This window comes from Cervus elaphus, chromosome 28 (assembly GCF_910594005.1).
Source record: "Cervus elaphus chromosome 28, mCerEla1.1, whole genome shotgun sequence".
NCBI classification, from domain to species: domain Eukaryota; kingdom Metazoa; phylum Chordata; class Mammalia; order Artiodactyla; family Cervidae; genus Cervus; species Cervus elaphus.
In genome coordinates, this window is record NC_057842.1 from 43,103,436 (window position 1) to 43,128,372 (window position 24,937).

General features: G+C 36.8%; 2 protein-coding genes across 5 annotated transcripts in view; one reads left to right on the forward strand and one right to left on the reverse strand.

Moving 5' to 3' along the window:
* SESN1 (sestrin 1) overlaps window positions 1-8,444 on the forward strand; it is a 114,720-nt gene extending 106,276 nt beyond the window's left edge. For both annotated transcript variants that reach the window (XM_043890069.1, XM_043890070.1), the window contains exons 6-10: window positions 405-552; window positions 2,892-3,004; window positions 5,050-5,240; window positions 6,453-6,597; window positions 7,268-8,444. In XM_043890069.1, the coding sequence (XP_043746004.1) occupies window positions 405-552; window positions 2,892-3,004; window positions 5,050-5,240; window positions 6,453-6,597; window positions 7,268-7,354 (684 nt within the window). In that variant the 3' untranslated portion in view covers window positions 7,355-8,444. The remainder of the gene's footprint in view (window positions 1-404; window positions 553-2,891; window positions 3,005-5,049; window positions 5,241-6,452; window positions 6,598-7,267) is intronic.
* A 10,601-nt stretch (window positions 8,445-19,045) lies between these two features.
* ARMC2 (armadillo repeat containing 2) overlaps window positions 19,046-24,937 on the reverse strand; it is a 125,886-nt gene continuing 119,994 nt past the window's right edge. Inside the window, exon 18 of one of the 3 annotated variants that reach the window (XM_043890065.1) lies at window positions 19,046-20,969. In XM_043890065.1, coding sequence (XP_043746000.1) covers window positions 20,812-20,969 — 158 coding nt within the window. In that variant the 3' untranslated portion in view covers window positions 19,046-20,811. The remainder of the gene's footprint in view (window positions 20,970-24,937) is intronic. The other 2 variants (XM_043890068.1, XM_043890066.1) reach the window with 2 other exon arrangements.

Genomic DNA, 24,937 nt, shown 5'->3' on the forward strand with positions numbered 1-24,937 from the left:
TTCTGTTTTAAACTGACAGGTAGTGTTAAATTTTAATTTTTAAAACTTAATGACAGTAATATTACTAACTTTTGAAATAAAAATTTAAACATTAGAATGTGTTCTTAAAATTTTTCTATTGTTTTAAATTTTAACATTTATGTATCTGTATATATGATAGGCCAAAATAATTGTTTTTGATTCATTCATGTGCATTAAAGTTATAAGATCTATTTTTCTTATATTGTATTAAGATGCAAATTCTTATGAGATAGACTTAATAAAATTCATTCCATGAATTTTCTTATATTGCATCTTATATTTTTCTTATATTGTATTAAGATGCAAATTCTTATGAGATAGACTTAATAAAATTCATTCCATGTTTGACATATGTAACAACCTTAACTGCACTTTTGTTTAAGGTAAGTGATTCCTTCTTTGAGGTTGAAGCCCTCATGGAAAAGATGAAGCAGTTACAGGAATGTCGAGAAGAAGAGGAGGCAAGTCAGGAAGAGATGGCTTCACGTTTTGAAATAGAAAAAAGAGAGAGCATGTTTGTCTTCTCTTCAGGTAAAAGCAACCATTACATAGTCAATGTCTATTATTTCCAAAAAAGAGTCCAATTTTTAAAGACAATTTAAATAACTTTTTCTTGGTGGAATACAGTTGATTTACAATGTTGTGTTAGTTTCAAGTGTACAGCAAAATGAATCTGTTACACATATATCCACTTTTAGATTCCTTTTCCATACAGGTCAGTACAGAGTTTTGAGTAGAATTCCCTGTGCTATACAGTAGGTCCTTATTATATTAGTTATCTGTTTTATATATAGTAGTGTGTATATGTCAATCCCAAACTCCCAATTTATCCCTCCCCCTCCCCATACCCCCACCCCCCCACACACCCCAGCTGCATCCCAAACCCTTGGTCACCACAGGTTTTCTACAACTCCACATACAAGCTGTATTGTATGATGTTTGTCTTTTTCTTTCTAACTTCACATAATAGGGTAATCTCCAGGTCCATTCATGTTGTGGCGAATGGCATTATTTCATTCTCTTTTATGGCTGAATAATAGTCCATTGATATATGTACCGCCTCGCGATCTACTGCCATCAGTGGGCATTCAGTCTGCTTCCGTGTCTCAGCTATTATAAGTAGTGCTGCTGTAAACACAGGGGTGCAGTGTCTTTTTGAATTATGGTTTTCTCTGGATGCATACCTAGGAGTGGGATTGCTGGATCAGATGGTAGCTCTATTTTTAGTTTTTTAAGGAACTTCCCTACTGTTATCTATAGCGACTGCATGAATTTACATTCCCAACAACAGTTTTATAGCATTTATTGTTTGTAGATTTTTTGAAGATGGCCATTCTAACTGATGTGAGGTGATAACCTCACCGTTGTTTTGATTTGCATTTCTCTAATAATTAGTGATAATAAATATCTTTTCATGTGCCTATTGGCCATCTATATGTCTTCTTGGGAGAAATATCTGTTTAGCGCTTCTGCCCACTTTTTTTGATTGGGTTGTTTGGTTTGTCAATATTGAGCTGCATAAGCTGTATGTTTGGAGATTAATCCCTTGTCAGTTGCTTTGTTTGCAAATATTTTCTCTCATTCTGTAGGCTGTCTTTTTGTTTAGTTTATGATTTCCTTTGCTGTGCAAAACTTCTAAGTTGAATTCGAATATGTCTTTCCTTTTAGAAAGGCTATTGCATAGGTAGTCCTACTTCCAGAAAAGGGAGTTAAAGTAAAAATAGACTAAGAGCAAGGATATTTGATTAGATTCTAAAATCACTGCTAATAAACTTTGTGAATGTTAAGTCATTTAGCATTCCTTTTTTTTTTTTTTCTTTAAAATGAGGAAGTTGCATCCATAAAGGCCTAATAGTTACTTCCAGCTTTAAAATTCTATAATTTGTGAAAAGGAGCTACTTATTAGATAACTAACAGCTTAAACCCTTTGTTAAGCCTTTATCACATGTAACCTATAGGATTTAATACGTAAACTAGGTAATTTGAAGGAAAGAAGTTATAGTGTCAGTATATTTTGACAATAATACAGTGGGACAAAGAGTACATATTAAAACCAAGTTTAATAGCAAAGAAAAAATCAAATTTGTATAAATGGAGGTTTGATGTTAACCTGAGAAGTCTTTGATTCTGTTTACTTGAAACTATAATCTCATCAACTCCTAAACATGAAAATAATCTAAAAAGGCTTAGAGTGTTGAGCCTCTTTCCTGTATTCATTTCAGAAGTGTTTCTGTTAGTGTTAGTTGCTCATTTGTGTCTGACTCTTTGAGACCCCACAGACTATAGCCCACCAGGCTCCTCTGTTCATGGAATTTCTGAGGCAAGAATACTGGAATGGGTAGCCATTCCCTTCTCCAAGTGATCTTCCTGACCCAGGGATCGAACTCATGTCTCCTGTGTTGCAGGCAGATTCTTTACCATCTCAGGCATCAGGGAAGCTGTTAGAGAGATCATTTTACATATTGTATGACATTAATATTCAACTAAAACTAGTCTAAGTGCTAAAGTTTAGAACACAGATGATTTGTTAATACCATAAAGATAATTTCAAAAGGGTATTCTTACTTGGAGTACATACTTTTAAATAGAGCCTAACATCTATAGAGAGGGGATACAGAGGAAGAGAGGATCTGTGAAAGAGAGGAATGAAAAGCACAGTAAATGCAACCATGAGTATATTTTTTAACCTTTATATTCCATTTACTATTAAGCAACTTCTTTATAGTTTTAAGACTTTATTTTAGTTGATATTGGTTACTAAGTATCAGAAAAAGGGTTATCCTATTTTTACTTGTTATAGGTAAAATGAATTTTAACTAGTATCCTGTTTTTGAAAAGCTTTCAGTAGCTTTTTTAAAAAATTATTTCAGATGATGATGAAGTTACACCAGCAAGAGATGTATCACGTCACTTTGAGGATACTAGTTATGGCTATAAGGATTTCTCTAGACATGGAATGCACGTCCCAACATTTCGAGTCCAGGTAAAATCACAACTTGTATGTACATGACTGGTTAGAAATCTCTCAATCTGACTTAAAATTAGAAAGAACCATCTGGATTTGAGAACAGAAAGAAATAACTTTTCTATGTACATGCAGTTCCTTAGGTATATTTATTATGTTGTTAAAGTTCATAAATCAGTTGCTCAGAATTCAAAACACTCACCCATAAAACAAAATTACAATAGTGGCTAGGTTCCCAGGTGGTATACTAAAACTCAAAGTTCATAATATAACTAAACAGTAAATAGTTGTGTTGGAACCTAGCTCGCATTTATAGCATTGTTTTACAGAGCATTAGTGTCAAAGTGAAGCCATTTCTGTGACAAGAGAAATGTCCTCACATTTCAGGCATTGTGTGTGTGTGGGTAGAAGGAAAGAGGATGAGAAAATCAGAGTGAAACATGCTTAAATTAGAACTTTTAGGGACAGCAAATTTGTTTTCTTTTAATTTGGGTGAGTTCTTATAAATATCATATAAAATAAGTCATGGTGATTACAATAACCTAATTCCCTGGTAAAATATGAACTGAATGTCATTTGAAGCAATGAAAATTTTTGAGAGTTTCAAATTTAAATCTTGAAGAGGATTTTTATACAAATGTATCTTATTCCAAAATTAAACAATGCCCATCTCTTAGAATAAAGTTTTAGTGAGGTAGGGAGTCAAATTATTGTTGGTAGACCCAGTTTGTTTAGCTTCATAATCATTAACTTTGAAATACACAGTAAAAATTCCCAGTACAATTCTGTGTATATTGAGTCCATGGAAACTTAGGGACCTTGTCATCCTCCAGGATACCAGGCTCCTCCTCTCTTTTTGCTTTGGCAGGAAGCTAAGTGCTTTGCAAATATATTGCAGGAGCAACAATTGCTATATCTTCTAGTTCCAGAATAAAAGTTGAGGATCATCAATTAGGAAACATCTATTCTATGCTGTAGTTTTCTAAGACTGCTTCCAATCCATCAGTAGACACATAGTGCATTTAAAATGTATTTCTTAAACAGTCTGTTATGAGTTGATAGTTCTAACTTGCCCAATTAGTAATTGGGCTAGTATTAAGTAATAACTTTATGAAATTATTTGGGAACTATGAGATTTTTTTTTTCTTGGCTTAAGGAACTAACATTGTTTAAGGAGGCAGATTAGGCACAGGAAGAAATATAGAATATGTTACTTGGTAGTGAAGTTGTGTCATGAAATATAAATTACAATTGGAGAGATCATGTGGACTAGAAAAATTTTTTGGAGGCAGATTAGGATTTGACAGACTTGAATAGTTGAAAAGCATGAGCATTGTAAGCAGATAAGACTGTAGGCAATAATTGAGCCTAGGTTGAAGGACAGAGTAAGGGGAGGTATCATAAACTGGCTGGGCTGCTGAAAGCTTCAAGCAAAGGATTTTTCTGATTAGTTGGAAGTTACTTTAAAATTGATCAGACTTGTAGGTTTTGACCACAGTGATGGCATAATATCAAAGAGGTGTTTTAGGAAAACAAGTATGGGAGTAATGTAGAAGTAGAGGCTTATTAAGTTTTGTTTGAGGTAGAAAAAAGGAAACAGGGAGATTTAATGTAGGAAAACTAATTAGAAGACGTAACAGAACTAAGAGGAAGAGGGGTTAGGAGGAAGAAGAATGAGTGATGGATGTGTTCAATTAAAAATTTACAAAATTTGAAGACATTTGAATGCCTGCAGCAATATAAAAGGAGAGTGGCCTCCGAGTCATCTCTGGAGGCTGACGGGGGAAACAGTGAGAGAAAGCAGAATACGGGTGATGTGTATGTAAGGCAGAGATTCCACTGGTTTTTAAACTAGGTGAGTTGCAAAATTTAACTTTTGCATGTTGTGGTATAGAAATTGAAAACATCAAACTGGAATGCAAATGAAACAGAAAGCTAGGGATGTTCTAGAAAGAGAGTAGATTTCAACTGCCAGTAGTCTCACTGCACCACAGAGCAATAGACATAGAACTATATTTGACCAGATTTTAATTATTCACGTTTGTTCTGTTCTCTGTATTTAGGACTATTGTTGGGAAGACCATGGTTATTCTTTGGTAAATCGTCTTTATCCAGATGTAGGACAGTTGATTGATGAAAAATTTCACATTGCTTACAATCTTACTTATAATACAATGGCAATGCACAAAGATGTTGATACCTCAATGCTCAGACGGGCTATTTGGAACTATATTCACTGCATGTTTGGAATCAGGTTAGTCTGTTTTCTTACTTTTATGAAGAGATATTTTCTTTTAGGGAAATCATTTAGGTGCTTGAAACACATATGCAGATATACATGTTAATATACTCAGAACCATCCCCTCCCTAAGAGCTTATTTTTATGCTTTTTATGCTTCAGAAACTTGATTTTTTGCAGCTTAATGTGTTTCCTCTCACCTAGCTAGGCAGGAGGGAGAGTTAGGAATTAAGAGTTAAACAACAAGCAAGGTTGTCCAGGAGCATGGAGGAAGAGGCAGAGTTTGTCTCTGAACATTTATGTGTTTGTATCACTTTTATCTCTTGACACACTTGTAGTTCTGCCTTCGTGGAACTTAGCACTCTTAGAGTGCCCTTCTAAAGAATACCTACTCCCATGATACCTCATAAAATGCAAAACATTCTTATCAGTATTATGCTATTTATATATGCACACTATACACCACCTTTTTAACATACACAACACTATGGTCCTTCCTGATTATTTTAGCTGTAAAGTCAGACTTTTCTCTTGCTTATTCATTTTTTCAGTAGCCAGACTATTGACTTTAGACTCCTGAATGGTTATATAGAACCAACTTTACAAGAGTTTTCTCCCTTTTCCACTAAAAACCAAATAGGAGACAGAAGATCCTTGGATGTTGTAGAAAGTATCCTCCAGTGGGACAGAGCAGACACTGGTGCCTACGACCATCCTGGCCTAAAGCAGAATGGCCTAAGTGTAGATACTGTGAGGCCATCTTAGAGACCAATTCTTTCCTCTGAGACACTTCTACTCTTTTTTTCTCATCTGACCCTAGAACCCCTGCAAACATGAGAAAATATTTATTTATACAAGTAGATTATAATTTATATATCATGGGATATATCAATATTATTGTCTAATTTGTTAATTTCTTAATATCAATACTCAAACTGTTTCCAAAATTTGTTCCTCAGTGTGGTTGCTTATTCACGATTGTAAGTATATACTGTTACTTCGGCACTAGCAAATTTTTTGTTCATCTCCCTGACTTCTCTATTTCTTACTCCTTTATACTCATTCATCCACCCCCAATTAAACATTGTAAAGCTCTTATTTTAGGGGACAGCTGCCTATATAAAGAGAAGAAAAGAATATATAACATTTACTATTGATGTCTGTACTTCTATAAGAAAACAGACTATACATCAAAAATATAGTAATTCTCACATTGTCTTATAACAGATACGATGACTATGACTATGGTGAAATTAACCAGCTATTGGATCGTAGCTTTAAAGTTTATATCAAAACTGTTGTTTGCACTCCTGAAAAAGTTACCAAAAGAATGTATGATAGCTTCTGGAGGCAGTTCAAGCACTCTGAGAAGGTATGTACCTGTTGTGTTTACTTTGTAACTTAGCAGTGGTTCTTATTCTCCTTCACCTAATCTAATGGGTCTCCAGCCCTTTCCATCACCTCTACTGACCCAGAGAAGAACATTCCGGAATAGCTGTCTTAGATATGCCTTGGAAGGGAACCTCATTATGGTTTAAAGCAGAGGTCCCCAGCTTGAAGGCCAGGGGTACCTGCTGCCAGATCAGCATGGCATTAGATTAAATGTAATGTGCTTGAATCATCCAGAAATCGGTTCTCAATGCCAAAAAGGTTGGAGACCACTGGTTTAACATAAAAGAAGAACGACAGGGAGAACAGATCTTCTGGCCTGTCTTCAAAGTTCAGGCTTAGGAGAAAGAAGAGAATCCTTGAACCGTCTTTACAGAAATTATTGAATGATGATTTGGCAGGGAAAGTTTATTATTCTAACAAACCTTCAAAAAGAGATGTGATCAAATATAAGCTCAAAACATATTTCCAAGAAAGATCAGATGGCTTTTGTTTTGAGAAATTGATACTCTGTTCAACAAACCCAAGACTCATGTTAAGCTATTCAGTGGTACACATAAAACATTACTTATATTTGGTGTTGATTAAATGCACTGAAACTGATTGTAAATGCTTATAACCATATCTTAAATAATGTTGTGTTTTATATTCAGGTTCATGTTAATCTGCTTCTTATAGAAGCTAGGATGCAAGCAGAACTCCTTTATGCTCTGAGAGCCATTACCCGCTATATGACCTGATGCCTTTCCTCCATTAAAGATGATGGAATGATCAGCAGATATAGTCTACAAGGGGAAGGTACTCAGCCCCAGGACCAATGGTAGATAAAAGAATTCAAAATCCATTGTGCCATGATTCCTTTAGTTTCTGCCATTTTACTGTGGAAACGCCACTGCTGGCACAAGCAGTGAGTGCTCGGCAGCTTCAAGTTTAGAGCTGTGAAGAAGGGCTGCTGTTCACAGTATTTTGCTTTTTGACAGTACAAGATGCTGTATAACTGTTTTAATACAGCAAATAGTATCTCTCCAAATCCTGTTGCTTTTATGTTAAAAAATAACAAAAATTGGAGCATGCAAAGAATGGGACTTTGATAATGATGTAAGCTTTTATACATAAAGAATTTTAGATATTGGTGCTGCTATTCCTGCTGGTGGAATGAATAGAGTGGCTGTTCCGGTTAAGCTATCAGTAATAAGGTGAACACTGCTACTATCTGAGCCTACATACATTAAATTTGTGTGGTTTCAAATTAAACTTACATATATGTTAATTTTTTTGCATCTAAAATTACTCACAGCTCATCAAAGACCATTATGATGGTAACAGCTCATTTTTTTCATAGTTTTTTTTTTAAATTCAGTTATTGGATGATATTAAATTACAGTGGCATTCTTAAAGACTTCTTCAAAAGGCAATCTTACGTGAAAAAATGTTTAAATTATAAGAAAAAGCTGGCTACCTTTTGATATGCTGTTTCCCAAGGTTCTGTGACACTGGAGGGCAGCTGTCTTGTGCAGTGTTTTTGTTTCCAGCACCGAAGTTATGGGAAATATTGTGTAGCTGCTGCTCAGTCCCAGGTGCATTCTGCCCCTCTGCTCCTGCCCACCTCATGGTCCCCCCCTTCAAAGATTGTGCAGCTCCTTAAATAATAAAGCTGGAAAATATTTTTAGTCAGGTTATCAAATTTGATTTACAAAAATGCTAACTTTGAAATGCAAACAGGCTTGAAAAATGTATTAAGTACTTTGTATTCTGGAAGCGTGAATTGCTTTTGAAGTCTGTCAGTATTATTAGTATTTTTCAATAAAGAATAATTTTTCTCCAATTTTATTTGCTGTCTCAAAAAATCATGACTTAACAAAATCAGTCACTATTCCTACTTTCTACTGATTTTTATTAGCTATCACACTTAAGACTGACTACAGAATTATCTATTATTTAAATGGCAAACTCTTGCAGTCATTTTGAGAGCTACAAGGAAAAGTTTTATCTTGGAAATAACTAATACAGTCCCATACCTTGTCCATTTTGAACTGAGATTTTTAGAGATCAATTATTAAGAATTATTAGAAGCAGGTTAAATTAGGGAGTCACTACAGAACAAAAAATGACACTGTCAAACAATTAGTTCTGAATTTAATCAAAGCTTTTGTGATAACTGAGCTCAATAAATGTTTTGATGAGTAACAAGATAGTGCCTATAAAATTATAGTGTGGGATGGGAGCTAGGAGGCATAATTTTGAATGGAGATGTTATAGCTACCTTCATGGCTACATACCCTAGTGAGAAGATAATACTGTCACCTTAGATAAACACTGCCTTCAATATATTTTATAAAGAAATATATCAGCCCATTTCTAGTTAGCTTACAATAATATACAAATGGTCTTACCTGTTGAATTTGCATCATGCCTCTGCCCTTTTCTGTCTGCTACTGGGTTATTTCATCATAGCAATACAGGTGAATCCAACAAGTAAGTTTGCACTGGATAAATTTTTACTCATTCTGCTTCTGCTCTTTGTTCTTGGCACTTCCTCTTAAAAATACAACATTTCTAATAGAAGTTCTAATCAGTAGTAGGATGAGCAAGAAAAACTGAGTTTATTATCTTATTCCACTTAGAAATCATGAGACGAAATGAAAATTTTAATGAGTAAGAAAGTATGCTGGTACCTAAAGTAATAAAGGCATGCCTGTGATACAAAGTTGATGTTTCAACACCTCCAATTTAACAGGTGTTTCCTGTTAATGTTTTCTTGAAACTAATAGTTTCCAAAATAATTGAAGGCAGTAAAACAGAATATGGGCTATCAAAACTTCCCCACAAGAGGAATTATTTTTCTTAAATAACCATGAATAGATTTCTGGTTGAGGTTTCCAAGATTCAATTTTTTTTTTTCCCAAGATTCAATTTTTTAGATCACTTTTTTAGTAAAAATTAGGGAACTTTTTTATTAGGCAATACTTAATTCAGTATCTCTTTAAGAATGAGATTAAATTCTAAACACATTTACCACAGTTAAATAACTCCATATAAATAATGGTGATATTTTTAACTTAGAGGAATAAAATCTTAGTTTTTAAATGAATTTTAACAGTTTACCAATTTCAAATTATCGTGATAACAGACCATTGATAGATAAGTAAATAAAACTTGTTGGATAAGAATGTTTTCCAGGCACTTTTCACGCATTAAGATACTCTGAAATTTTGTTAAATATTTGTGACTAGTGAATATCAAGGGAAAGCAAAGGCAGTAGATGGGGAGTGACATTACCTATGATGTACCAGGTCCTTATTCCCAATGGAGACACTGAACTAACAACAATAGAAGGACCAAACACCTTTGTGAGAACTCTAGAAACCACTTGGGAAGCTACAGCTCAGGCAAACACAAACCAGGAGGAGGCTGCACCAAAAGGTGGAGGTAAATTCGGGGCATTTTGCTTGTCCTAACCTGGCGTACAGCACGGCAGCAATTGAGAGGAAACTCCTAATTCCCAGCTTCTCCCTCGGGACCGAAAGAAAAAAGGTGAACGTTTGTGTTTGAGGGACTGGATTCTGTCTCATCTGACTTGGAGCACTAGGAGGAGAGGTAGAATGGTTTGGATGCCAGTTGTAGATCACTGAACACAGAAGTGAGCACAGAGGTACATTAGAACAGCAGGGTATCTATAGTTATATAGGCAGGTGCAGGAGATCCAAAAGAATACTGATAGGAATAAAACAGAAATTGGAACAGGAAGCTCCTGAGAAGAAACAGAGGCAAGCCTCTTAGGGAAATTAAGACGATATCTGCTAAAAGCAGATATTATATCCTGGAATAAAAACATATACACTTGTCCAAAGAAGATACATCCCTGGAAATGGTAGCTATTTTTCTTTTTTTTTTTTTTTTTCTCTTTTTTTTTTCCACCCACAGTGGGAGGTGCTACAAAGTCACATGTCAAGGGTTATGGATGTATAAACCTATTTGTTGTTTAGTCACTAAGTGGTATCTGAATCTTCTGTGACCCCATGGACTGTAGCCTGCTAGGCTCCTCTGTCCCTGAGATTTCCCAGGCAAAAATACTGGAGTGGGTTGCCATTGCCTTCTCCGGTAGCTATTTTTCAAATGCCCAAATCACAACAAACTTTGCAAGGTATATATATGTGTGTGTGTGTACGCAAGAGAATGTGGCAAAATCTAAAAAACAAAATAAATCCCCAGAAACCAACCCTAAAGCAATGTAGGACTCTGAAATTACCCCACAAAGAATTTTAGGGACTTCCCTGGCAGTCTAGTAGTTAAGAAGTCGCCTTCCAATGCAGAGGGTGCATGTTCAATCCCTGGTTGGGGAGCTAAGATTCCACCTATCTCAGGGCCAAGACCTTCTTCCAAAACATAAAACAGAAGCAGTATAATAAGAAATTCAATAAAACCTTAAAAAAAAAAAAAGATTTTAAACAATTAAAGATGCTCAGTGTACTAAAGAGAAAAAGAGAACAAGGCTGACATATCAAGAAAATGATGCATGAACAAAATGAGAATATCACCAAAGAGACAGAATAAAAAGAATCAGATTCTGGAGCTGAAGAATACAATAATTGAAAAAGGAAAAAAATTGACTACAACAGGCAATTTGATCAGAGAGAAGAAAGACCTTGAAGAGTTATTGATATTATCAAGTCAGAGATAAAAATGAAAAGTGAAGAGAGCCTAAGGGACTTGTGGGGACATAAAGTAGGGAGTGTGCAGAGCTGTAAAGGAATGGAGTTTTATATGCAAATCAACTTATCAAAATAAACTTATAACTTTAACATTTTTAAACATAATCCCCATGGTAACCACAAAGAAAATCTCTTCAGAATTTACACAAAAAGAAATGAGAAGGAAATCAAAGCATGTTAACTCCAAAAAAAAAGTCAATGAAACACAAAGGAGGAAGAGGGGGACTGAGGTACAAAAAAAGCTACAAATCTTGCAGAAAACAAAATAGCAAGTCCTTCCCTATTAGTAATTATATCAAATGTAATAAATGGATTGAATCCCCCAATCAAAAGACTCAGATTGGCTGAATGGATAAAATAAAAAAGAGGATCCAACTATATGCTGTCTATAAGAAACTAACTTTAGATCTAAGAACACATATAGGCTGAGTGTGAAAGGATAGAAAAAGACATTCTATGCAAATGGTAACCAAAAGAGCAGGGGTGGCTCTATGAACATCGGAGAAAAGGGCCAATTCACCGGGAAGACAAAACAGTTATAAATATATAGGCATCAAATACTAACACTCCTAAACATAGGAAGCAAATGTTAATAGAACTGGGGAGAAACAGATTTGTTGTTGTTTAGTAGCTAGGTCATGTCTGACTCTTTGCGACCCCATGAATTGTAGCCTGCCAGGCTCCTCTGTCCATGGGATTTCCCAGGCAAGAATATTGGAGTGAGTTGGCATGTCCTTTTCCAGGGGATCTTCCTAACCCAAGAATCAAACCCACAGCTCATGCATTGGCAGGCAGATTCTTTACCACTGAGCCACCAGGGAAGCCCAGGAAATAGCAACACAATAATAGTTAGTAAGAGACTCAATATCCACTTCCAGGGACTTCCCTGGTGGTCCAGTGGTTAAGAGTACTCCTTGCAATGCAGAAAACACAGGTTGGATCCTTGGCTGGGGCACTAAGGTCACACATGCCATGGAGCAACTAAGACTGCATGCTGCAGCTACCGAACCCATGCACTCAGGAGCCCATGCAGCACAACTAGAGAGCCCACGTGACACAACAAAGATCCTGCATGCTGCAACTAAGACCCAATGCACCCAAATAAATACTTTTAAAAATACTCACTTCCAAAAATGAATAGAACCAACATAAGATAAATAAGGAAAAAAGAGGACTTGAACACTACAGAATAGTTGAATCTATCAGACGTATACAGAAAATTCCAACAATAAGATATACAGTCTTCTCAAGGGCACACGGAACTTTCTCCAGGATTGCCACATACTAAGCCACAAAACAAGTCCTAACAAATTTTAAAAGATTGGATGCAAAGTATCTTTTCTGATCATAATGGAATGAACCTAACAATCAACTGCAGAAAGAAAAGCTGGAAAGTCCACAAGTATATAGAAATGAAAAAGCATACTCTTAAAAGGCCACTGCAAAGAAGAAATTACAAATGGACTTAGAAAGTATCTTGAGATAAAAACATAGCACACCAATATTTACAGATGCTGTGCTAAGAGGGAAGTTTACAGCTATAAACTCTTAGACTATAAAAGCAAAGACAATCTCCAGTCAACATTGCAACGTCATTTGTCAAGGAACTAGACGGAACAGTCCAAACGCAGAGCTAGCAGAAGGAAACAAAGATCAAAGCAGAGATAAATAAAAAACACAATAGAAAAAATACAACAAAATTAAGACTTCTTTGAAAAGATCAAAAAAATTGACATCTTTAACTGCATTAAGAAAAATATTAAATCAGAAATGAAAAATGAGACATTCCCAGCCAATATTAAAAAAAAAGGATAGAGAATACTATACACTGTACATCGACAAATTGAATAACTTAGAAACACACAGCCTATCAAGAAGGAATCATGAAGAAATAGAAAATCTGAAAAGAACTATAACTAGTAAGGAGACTGGAATCAGTAATTAAAAACTCAACAAAGCCCAGGACCAAATGGTTTCACTGAATTATACCAAACATTTAAAGAAAAGTCAACACCAAACTCATCCAAAACATTGAAGACAAGGGAACATTTCTAAACTCATTCTATGAGGTCAGCATTATCCTGATACCAAAGCCAAAGCAACTGCAAGAAAACTACAGACAAATATGTATGATGAATATTGTTACAAAAACCCTTAATTCTAGTAGAGAAAATTCAACAGCACATTTAAAAAATGAAGTGGGGGACTTCCCTGGCTGTTTAGTGGTTAGGAATCTGCCTTCCAATGCAGGAGATGTGGGTTTGATCCCTGGTTGGAGAACTAAGATCCCACATGCTGCAGGGCAACTAAGCCTACATGCTGCAACTAAGACCCAGTAGAGCCAAAAGTAAATAAATTAATAAAATACTTTTTTTAAAAAATGAAGAGGGATATATTCCTGAAATGCAAGTATATATATTCAGTTTCTAAAAATTGATCAGTGTAATATACCACACTAACAGAATGAAGGGTGAGGAAACAAACACATGATTGTTATCAGTTGATGTAGAAAAATTATTTGGCATAATTCAGTACCCTTTTCATGATTAAAAAAAAAAATACTCAACAAACCACAAGTAGAAGGAAACCATCTCAGTGTAATAAAGGCCATATGTGAAAAGCACATAGCTAATATCATACTCTGTGAAAGATAAACTGTTTCCTCTAAGATCAGGAACAAGAGAAAAATATCAACTCTCACCACTCATAGTATACCAGAAGTCCTAACTAAGCAATTAGGCAAGAAAAAGAAAAAATGTCCAAATTAGAAAGGAAATGTAAAATTATATATTTGTATGCAAATGACATGGTCTTATATTAGAAAACCCTAAAGATTCCACACCAAAAAACAAAACCAAAAAAACCTGTTGGAACTATAAAAGTCAACACAGAAAAATCAGTTGCATTTTTATACACTAACAGCAATCAAATAAGGAAACTAAGGCAACAGGCTTCCAGATGTTCAAGCTGGTTTTAGAAAAGGCAGAGGAACCAGAGATCAAATTGCCAACATCCGCTGGATCATCAAAAAAGCAAGAGAGTTCCAGAAAAACGTCTATTTCTGCTTTATTGACTACATCAAAGCCTTCGACTGTGTGGATCACAATAAACTGTGAAAAATTCTGAAAGAGATGGGAATACCAGACCACCTGACCTGCCTCTTGAGAAATCTGTATGCAAGTCAGGAAGCAACAGTTAGAACTGGACATGAAACAAAAGACTGGTTCCAAATAGGAAAAGGAGTATGTCAAGGCTGTATATTGTCACCCTGCTTATTTAACTTATATGCAGAGTACATCATGAGAAACGCTGGGCTGGAAGAAGCACAAGCTGGAATCAAGATTGCCGGGAGAAATGTCAATAACCTCAGATATGCAGATGATACCACTCTTATGGCAGAAAGTGAAGAACTAAAGAGCCTCTTGATGAAAGTGAAAGAGGAGAGTGAAAAAGTTGGCTTAAAGCTCAACATTCAGAAAACTAAGATCATGGCATCTGGTCCCATCACTTCATGGCAAATAGATGGGGAGACAGTGGAAACAGTGTCAGACTTTGATTTTTTGGGCTCCAAAATCACTGCAGATGGTATTGCAGCCATGAAATTAAAAGACGCTTACTCCTTGGAAAGAAAGTTATGACCAACCTAGATAGCATAGTAAAAAGCAGAGACATTACTTTGCCAACAAAGGCCCATCTGGTCAAGGCTATGGTTTTCCAGTGGTCATGTATGGATGTGAGAGTTAGACTGTGAGGAAAGCTGAGCGCTGAAAAATTGATGCTTTTGAACTATGGTGTTGGAGAAGACTCTTGAGAGTCCCTTGGACCACAAGGAGATCCAAGCAGTCCATCCTAAAGGAGATCAGTCCTGGGTGTTCATTGGAAGGACTGATGCTGAAGCTGAAACTCCAGTACTTTGGCCACCTCATGCGAAGAGTTGACTCATTGGAAAAGACCCTGATGCTTGGAGGGATTGGGGGCAGGAGGAGAAGGGGATGACAGAGGATGAGATGGTTGGATGGCATCACCGACTTGATGGACATGGGTTTGAGTAAACTCTGGGAGTTGGTGATGGACAGGGAGGCCTGGCATGCTGCAATTCATGGGGTTGCAAAGAGTCAGACACAACTGAGTGACTAAGCTGAAGGCAACAGCTCCATTTACAATAGCATCAAAAATAATAAAATACTTAGAAATAAATTTAACCAAAGGAGTTGAAAGACTTGACAATGAAAACTATAAAACATAACTATAAGAAAATAAAGAAGACACGAACAAATAAAGACATCCTGTGTTCATAGACTGGAATACTTCATATTGTTAAGATGTCAATACTACCTAAAACAATCTACAAATTCAATGCCTTTTTCTCCTGCAGAAATAGAAAAATCCATCCAAAAATTCACATGGGGTCTCAAAAGACTCTACATAGCCAAAACAATCCTGAAAAAGAACAGAGCTGTAAGTCTCACAATGTCCTAATTTCAAAACATTTTCGAAAGCTACATTATCAAAACAGTATGGTACTTGCATAGACATATACCCAGAAATAAGCCTTCATGATTTTCAACAAGGATGCCAGGACTATTCGATGAGAAAAGAACTGTCTGGGAAAAACTAGATATTCACATGCAGAAGAATGGAGTTAGACCTTTATTTTAGAAACATACACAAAAATTAACTAAAATGGATTAAAGACCTAAGTGTAAGAACTAAAACTATAAAGCTCCTAGAAGAAAAGATAGCATAGCTTCAGGACACCGGATTTGGCAATGATTTATTGGACATAATACCAAAAGGCAAAAGTAAAAATAGACAAATAGAACTACATCAAACTTACTTCTGTGCATCAAACAGCATGAAAGTGAAAGTCACTCAGTCGTGTGTGACTCTTTGCAACCCCATGGAGTGTATAGTCCTGGATTCTCCAGGTCAGAATACTGGCATGGGTAGCCTTTCCCTTCTGCAGGGGATCTTCCCAAACTGGGGACCGAACCCAGGTCTCCTGCATTGCAGGCAGATTCTTTACCAGCTGAGTCACAAGGGCTTCCCTTGTGACTGGAGTGGGTAGCCTATCCCTTCTCCAGGGGATCTTCCCGACCCAGGAATCAAACCAGGTCCCCTGCACTGCAGGCAGATTCTTTACCAACTGAGCTATCAGGGGAGCCCAAAGAGCATGATCAACAGTAAAAAATACCATTACTTATTAGAGAAATGCAAATCAAAACCAACATGAGATACCATTTCACAACCACTAGGATGGCTACTATCAAAACAACAACAACAGAAAATAACACGCGCTGGAGAAGATGTAAAGAATGGGTGGCTGCTATCCAAAAGTCTACAAGCAATAAATGCTGGAGAGGGTGTGGAGAAAAGGTAACCCTCTTACACTGCTGGTGGGAATGCAAACTAGTGCAGCCACTATGCAGAACAGTGTGGAGATTCCTTAAAAAACTGGAAATAGAACTGCCATTTGACCCAGCAATCCCACTTCTGGGCATACACACTGAGGAAACCAGATCTGAAAGAGACACGTGTACCCCAATGTTCATCGCAGCACTGTTTATAATAGCCAGGACATGGAAGCAACCTAGATGCCCATCAGCAGACGAATGGGTAAGAAAGCTGTGGTACATATACACAATGGAATATTACTCGGCCATTAAAAAGAATTCATTTGAATCAGTTCTAATGAGATGGATGAAACTGGAGCCCATTATACAGAGTGAAGTAAGCCAGAAAGACAAACACCACACTAACGCATATATATGGAATTTAGAAAGATGGTAACGATAACCCTATATGCAAGACAGAAAAAGAGACACAGATGTATACAACAGACTTTTGGACTCTATGGGAGAAGGCGAGGGTGGGATGATCTGAGAGAACAGCATTGAAACATGTATATTATCAAGTGTGAAACAGATCGCCAGTCCAAGTTGGATGCATGAGACAAGTGCTCGGGGCTGGTGCACTGGGATGACCCAGAGGGATGGGATGGGGAAGGAGGTGGGAGGGGGGGTTCAGGATGGGGAACACATGTAAATCCATGGCTGATTCATGTCAATGTATGGCAAAAGCCACTACAATATTGTAAAGTAATTAGCCTCCAACTAATAAAAATAAATGGGAAAGAAAAAAGAATGGGAACCGTTGTGCACTGTTGGTGATGTGAAATGAGGTAGCCTCTGCAGAAATTAATACAGACATTCCTCAAAAAGTTAACAGTAGAACTACTATATCACCCAGTAATTCCATTTCTGGGTATATATCAAAAGGAACTGAAAGCAGGACCTTGAAGAGGTAATTTATACATTCATGTTCATAGTAGCATTATTCACAATAGGCATGAGATAGAAGCAAGCCAAATGTCCTGATGAGTTAACGGATGAAAAAATATGATATAAACATACAAGAAAATATTATTGAGCCTTTTTAAAAGGAAGGAAATCCTATCATACACCACAACATGGATGAACTTTGAAGACATTATGCTAAGCAAAATAAATCAGTCACAAAACGACAAAGGCTGTATGAGGGATCTAAACTAATCAAATCAAATTCATGGAAACAAAGTAGGATGGTGGTTGCTAGGGGCTGGAAAGAGGAGGAAAGAAGGAGTTGTTTAATGGACACAGTTTCAGTTTTGCAAGATGAAAAAGTTCTGCGAAGGAAGAACTTTGCAGACAAATGTGAGTAAGCTTAACACCACTACAACATTTAAAAATGGTTAAGATGGTAAATTTTCTAACTAATTTTTAAGGTAGGCAGATAGTTCCAATAATAAGGTAGGCAGATAGGCAGAAGAACCAGAGATAAAATTGCCAAAATCCACTGGATCATCAAAAAAGCAAGAGAGTTCCAGGAAAATATCTACTTCTGCTTTTTTGACTACACCAAAGCCTTTGACTGTGTGGATCACAACAAACTTTAAAAATTCTTCAAGAGATGGGAATACCAGACCACCTGACCTGCCTCCTGAGAAATCTGTAGACAGGTCAAGAAGCAACAGTTAGAACTGGACATGGAACAACAGACTGGTTCCAAATCGGGAAAGGAGTACATCAAGGCTGTATATTGTCATCCTGATTATCTAACTTCTATGCAGAGTACATTATGTGAGATGCCGAGCTGGATGAAGCACAAGCTGGAATCAAGATTGAATCAAGATCTCAATCAAGAAACAGAAATATCAATAACCTCAGACACGCAGATGACAGCACCCTTATGGCAGAAAGCAAAGAAGAACTAAAGAGGAGAGTGAAAAAGTAGGCTTAAAACTCAACATTCAAAAAACTAAGATCACGGCATCCGGTCCCATCACTTCATGGCCAATAGAAGGGGAAACAATGGAAACAGTGAGAGACTTTATTTTCTTGGGGTCCAAAATCACTGCAGGTGGTGACTGCATTACTTTGCCAACAAAGGTCTGTCTAGTCAAAGCTATGGTTTTTGGTGTTGGGAGAAGACTCTTGAGAGTCCCTTGGACAGCAAGGAGGTCAAACCAGTCCATCCTAAAGGAAATCAGTCCTGAATATTCATTGGAAGAACTGATGCTGAAACTGAAACTCCAATACTTTGGCCACCTGATGCAAAGAACTGATTCATTGGAAAAGACCCTGATGCTGGGAAAGACTGAAGGCAGGAGGAGAAGAGGACTACAGAGGATGAGATAGTTGGATGGTGTCACTGACTCAATGGACATAAGTTTGAGCAGGCTCTGGGAGTTGAAGATGGACAGGGAAGCCTGGCGTGCTGCAGTCCATGGGGTTGCAAACAGTTGGACAGAACTGAGCAATTGAAATGAACCGAGATAGTTCCACATGGTTCAGCTTGCACATGAGTCTGAGGGAGAGGAGGTTAATATGGAGAACAAATGTAATGGTATTCTACTATGAGTTATTATATTAATTATAAATACTGAGGGGGCTCTTTTAGGGGGAAGAGAGTTTTATCTTTTTCACTGAAAGTAGAATATATAGCCTGCTATGGGTAAAAATACTTAGATCTTCAAATGTTTTTGAGAGATTAGCCTATCAGACTTTTTAAAACTGTTTCAGGGACTTCCCAGCTGGTCCAGTGGTTAGGACTCCACACTCCCAATGCAGGGGACATGGGTTTGTTTGATACCTGATGGGGGAGCTGGATCCCACATGCCACAACTAAAACCCAGTGCAGCCAAATAAATATTTTTTTTTAAGAAGATTTCAACTGTTAGAGTGAATCTCCTAGCATAGATGCATGGATGACAGACTACAGTGAGTGTCTCTAGATGATTTTGCTGAGCCCCAACCTGGGATGAGCCCCAAACTAGAGGAGCCCTTGGAAAGTCTATTTGTTTCTGGAAATTTAGGGTTTTTCTAATAGACTTATAAGACTATCTAGTCTGTTAAAAGCCTGCCTTTAACTCATTAGTCTTGGTATTTTGTTAGGGTAAGAGATGAGTTTTTATGTTATTAATGGTTCATCTCTAACCCTACAGAGCAGAGTATCAAATCTACTTTTATTCTGAATCTTTCTTTGGCTAATATAGGATAGCAATGGTTATCTCAATTTCTTTGGTGTTGATCATTTATTCAAAGACCAATCTTATCCTATGAAGGGTGGAAAACCGTAATTTATTGAGTACCTACTACACATCAGTCAGCATACTGGACAATTTGCCCACTTTTGTTTGCTTGTTCCTAAACTACATGATTACATTGTACACTTAAGCTAAAAATATTAAGTTAGTTGCCCAAAACCTAGGCAGGGGAGAACTAGGATTCAAACTGAGATCTGCCATATATTTCTAGTATATTGGATCACCTCTATAGTCACAAAGAGTTATAAGTAGAATTGTCTGGTCTATTCAGTTTATTTCAAATAAAAATAAAAAGGGAAAATACTCTCTTTTTCATCTATTTTACTTATTTAATAAAGAGTGGATGGCCCAAAGCAGTCTTCTCTAAATTTTTCTGCCTCCCCCTCCTCAGTATGACAACCAGAAAAATAGTGGTACCTAACCAGAAGACTATTATTAAAAGCTGTAAGGATCAGTGCGGATGCTTATGTCGTAATGTATTCCTAATAGTGTTGACCACCATTCTTTCTGTACATAAAATCTAACTGTCTTCATTGCACAGTTCATTGACTGAACTGACAAGCAATTAAATTCTAGAATTGTGACATCAGGATTTTAAGACTAGAACTAAATTATTCAATAGAGAATAGAATAAAAAGTCATTTACTTAGAAATACCATGAATATATTTTCATCTTAAATTTCTCATAGTTGGAAGCACAACATGTATATTCATTTTTCCACAATACCTACCACAAGAAGAAATGCTTATTTCTTTTAATACACTAAGACTACTCACTAAAATAAGTACCTGAAAAACTTTGAATATTTGTTAATATTGAAAAAAAAAGTTCATGCTTGTTACCACTTCTTAAGAATGATGGAGACCTCACTTCCTGTTTCTGTTGTTAATCTGCATCATGTTAGAAAGAAGGAATAGGCAGAGGTTCCAGGAAGGTGTGATGATTCTTAATTCGGTTTAGAAGCTGCTGTGCCACCGGTCTGAATTCTGTTTCCCAGTGGAGTTTGTGATAGTTTTTTAGGTCTTGGTCAAAACTCCCATTCAATGCTAGTTCTTCATCTGCATCAGAAAAATTAAAATTACAGCAATTACTTAGAAATGTAATCCTACTGAATGGTTTAATTTTTGATGGCATGAGTTAAACTCATCCTGAGTCATCTCTAATTGCAACAAGGCTTTTTTACAGGAGTAGTTCTTTATAGGAAAAATTTTAAGTAAGTATATGATAGTTTCTTAATTAAAAAAAAAAAAGATAATAACCATGAGGACTTCCCTAGCAGTCCAAGTGGTTAAGACTCTATGCCTCCACTGCAGGGGGCCTGGGATTGGATCCCTGGTCAGGGAACTAAGATCATGCATAGTGTGTGGCATGGCAAAAAAATAATAATCAAAGATAGCAATCTTCCTAAAAAAAAAAAAACCTAGACTGAATTGAGTTTTTACTTCAATTTATCCCTAATGTTACATCTAACTTTATATCCAAAAGTCAGATCACAATTTCTCAGAACAAAGTATGAATAGATTATTTCCTTATCTGCACATTAAAAATGTTAATTATTAATTCTTCAGTGGTTGAAAAATATAAAAGAAGTTAGGAAATCTTTTGGGAAAATAGCACAGTTGAATTTGACTGAAAATGACTGAAAATCAACTTTGCTCATTTCAGAGCAGCCTGGACAAACTTCGTTGAAAAGATAACACCTCCCTCCCCCTGCCACCTTATGCTCACCCCAATAAAAGTGAAAAATGGAAGACTTTGAGAATCCTAAGCAATATTAGAATCCCAAGTGAATCCATGTATAATGCAGAAAAGCACTTGTTAAAAAAATGCAAAATTACAACATTGATTTGTTTCTTAATCCAACAGCACTTTCAATTCTGTGAATATCATGAAAGTATATCCAACCCAAGTTGGAAGACAAATGGCTACTGAGGTTTCTGCACTGACCCGCCACTGCATTTCTGTTTACACTGGAACCCATGAGAAGAACTTCAGGAAAATGCACTGGCCTGCCAGTCAGAAGGTTGGCTCTGCCACTTCCTAGGTCTGAGGCTGAGGCAGACTTCTTAAGTGGTAACCACTAAGTCCTAAAGTGACCACAAATATTGCTGCTTGCATAATTTGCAAACTTCTTTCATAAGGCCCACTAAAATCCTACCATCAAATGCTTCCTTGGTGCTTACATCAAATTTCTTACCCTGAATATTTTCAGTACACACGAAGTACACTGTGTGTACTTTGGCACTACTGGTGTTGGTGTCACTACCCAGAATAAGATAAGTCTGGAATCCCAGTTTGTACCTTCCCGTCCTTTCCCCTAGCCAACTGGACAGCTATGCAACTCTGAGATAAGTTCTGGGCAGACACAAACAATTCAGCAAAGCTCTCCATGGAGACCCCTGTAAGCAAACCTGACTCTCCCCACCCATTTGATAATCAAGGCCTTGAAAGAAGGAGAATCCAGATGGTGTTTGATGCCTTAAAAGTCCTTCCTGTTGGGCTATTTCCAAACTAAAGCGGTCTGTGAGACTCTGAGTGCTCTTGAATTCCTAGATCTACTTCCTGCTCACTCTTCTGCAGATGTTCTGAGTACTAAACTTTCGTTAAAAATGATTTCATTTTTTTTATGCTCTTTTTCCAAAGCAGCTTAGACTGATGGCTGCCCAGGCAACCTTCAGTTTGATGATTTTAGCCAAGTCACTGTTTTGGTGTCTGGGGTTTCTTAATCTAACATTGAGACTATATTACTCTTCTTGAGGCTCAACGTATAATTAGTTAATCTACACTTGTACCCTCTTAATTGTAAATTGGGTTAGACAAGATAACAAAAGTGGCCAAATAACTATAGATTAGAGAAAAGCAGTCTCAAGTTGCAAAGTAAATACAGCAAACGCATAAAATGTGTCATATTACACTAGGTGTTAAATTTTGGAACTTGTATGCTAACCCAAGAAAAACTTAGATCTATGATTTTCAAACTTTTTTTTTTTTACTGTGACCTAGGAAGTCCATATTACATGATGACTATATACACATATTTACATATTTACAAACAAATAACAAATGTTTCATGATAGAATACTTATCTTTTCTACATGTAATATATTCTGATATTCTCTTTGTTTGCTGCTTCATTTTTCAAACTGGTCACAGTGTGAAAAGTACTGATTTAGATAACCAGTTATTGCTCAACTTTCTTTGTACACAGCACATTTCCAAAAACTAGAATTTTAGGTAAGGTTTTAGAAAGGATTAAAAGGCAAAAAGGCAGAACACTGAAAGATGAGCCCCCCAGGTCAGTAGGTGTCCAATATGCTACTGGGGAAGGGCAGAGAAATAGCTCCAGAAAAAATGAAGAGGCTGAGCCAAAGCGGAAACAATGCCCAGTTGTGGTTGTGTCTGGTGGTGAAAGTAAAGTCCGATGCTGTAAAGAACAATATTGCATAGGAACCTGGACTGTTAGGTCCATGAATCAAGGTAAATTGGACATGGTCAAGCAGGAAATGGCAAGAGTCAACACTGACACTTTAGGAATCAGTGAACTAAAATGGATGGGAATGGGTGAATTTGATTCAAATGACCATTATATATCTACTACTGTGGGCAAGAATACCTTAGAAGCAAAGGAGTAGCCCTCACAGTCAACAGAAGAGTCTGAACTGCAGTACTTGGGAGCAATCGCAAAAAAGACAGAATGATCTCCATTTGTTTCCAAGGCAAATCATTCAACATCAGTGTAATCCAAGTCTATCTTTCAATCACTAATGCTGAAGAAGTTGAAATTGAACCATTCTATGAAGACCTATAAGACCTCTTAGAACAAACACCAAAAAAAGATGTCCTTTTCATCATAGGGGACTGGAATGCAAAAAGTAGGAAGTCAAGAGATATCTGGAGTAATAGGCAAGTTTGGCCTTGGAGTACAAAATGAAGAAAGGCAAAGGTTAACAAGAGTTCTGCCAACAGAACACACTGGTCATAGCAAACACCCTCATCCAACAACACAACAGATGACTCTACACATGGACATCACCAGACAGTCAATATTGAAATCAGACTGATTATATTCTTTGCAGCCAAAGATGGAGAAGCTCTATACAGTCAGCAAAACAAGACCAGGAGCTGACTGTGGATCAGATCATGAACTCTTATTGCAAAATTTAGACTCAAATTGAAGACAGTAGAGAAAATCACTAAGCCATTCAGGTATGACCTAAATAAAATCCCTTATGATTATGTAATGGAAGTGATGAATAGTTCAAGGGACTAAATCTGGTAGACAGAGTGCTTTAAGAACTATGGGCGGAGGTTCGTATCATTGTACAGGAAGTGGTGACTAAAACCATCTCCAAGAAAAATAAATGCAAGAAGGCAAAGTGATTGTCTGAGCAGGCCTTACAAATAGCTGAGAAAAGAAGTGAAAGGCAAAGAACAAAGGGAAAGATAAACCCAACTGAGTGCAGAGTTCCAGAGAATAGCAAGGAGATAAGAAAGCTTTCTTAAGTGAACAATGCATAGAAACAGAGGAAAACAGTAGGATGGGAAAGACCAAAGATCTCCTCAAGAAAATTAGTGATACCAAGGGAATATTGCATGCAAAGATGGGCTCAATAAAGGACAGAAATGGTATGGACCTAACAGAAGTAGAAGAGATTAAGAAGAGGTGGCAAGAATACACAGATGATCTGTACAAAAAAAGGTCTTAATGACCCGGATAACCACAATCATGTGGTCACTCACCTAGAGCCAGAAATCCTGAATGTGAAGTCAAATGGGTCTTAAGAAGCATTTCCATGAACAAAACTAGGGAGGTGATAGGATCCCAGCTGAGTTATTTCTAATCCTAAAAGATGATGCTGTGAAAGTGCTGCACTCAATATGACAGCAAATTTGGAAAACTCAGCGGTGGCCACAGGACTAGAAAAGGTCACTTTTCATTCCAATCCCAAAAAAAGGCAATGCCCAATAATGTTTAAAGTACCATACAGTTGTACTCATTTCACACGCTAACAAGGTAATACTCAAA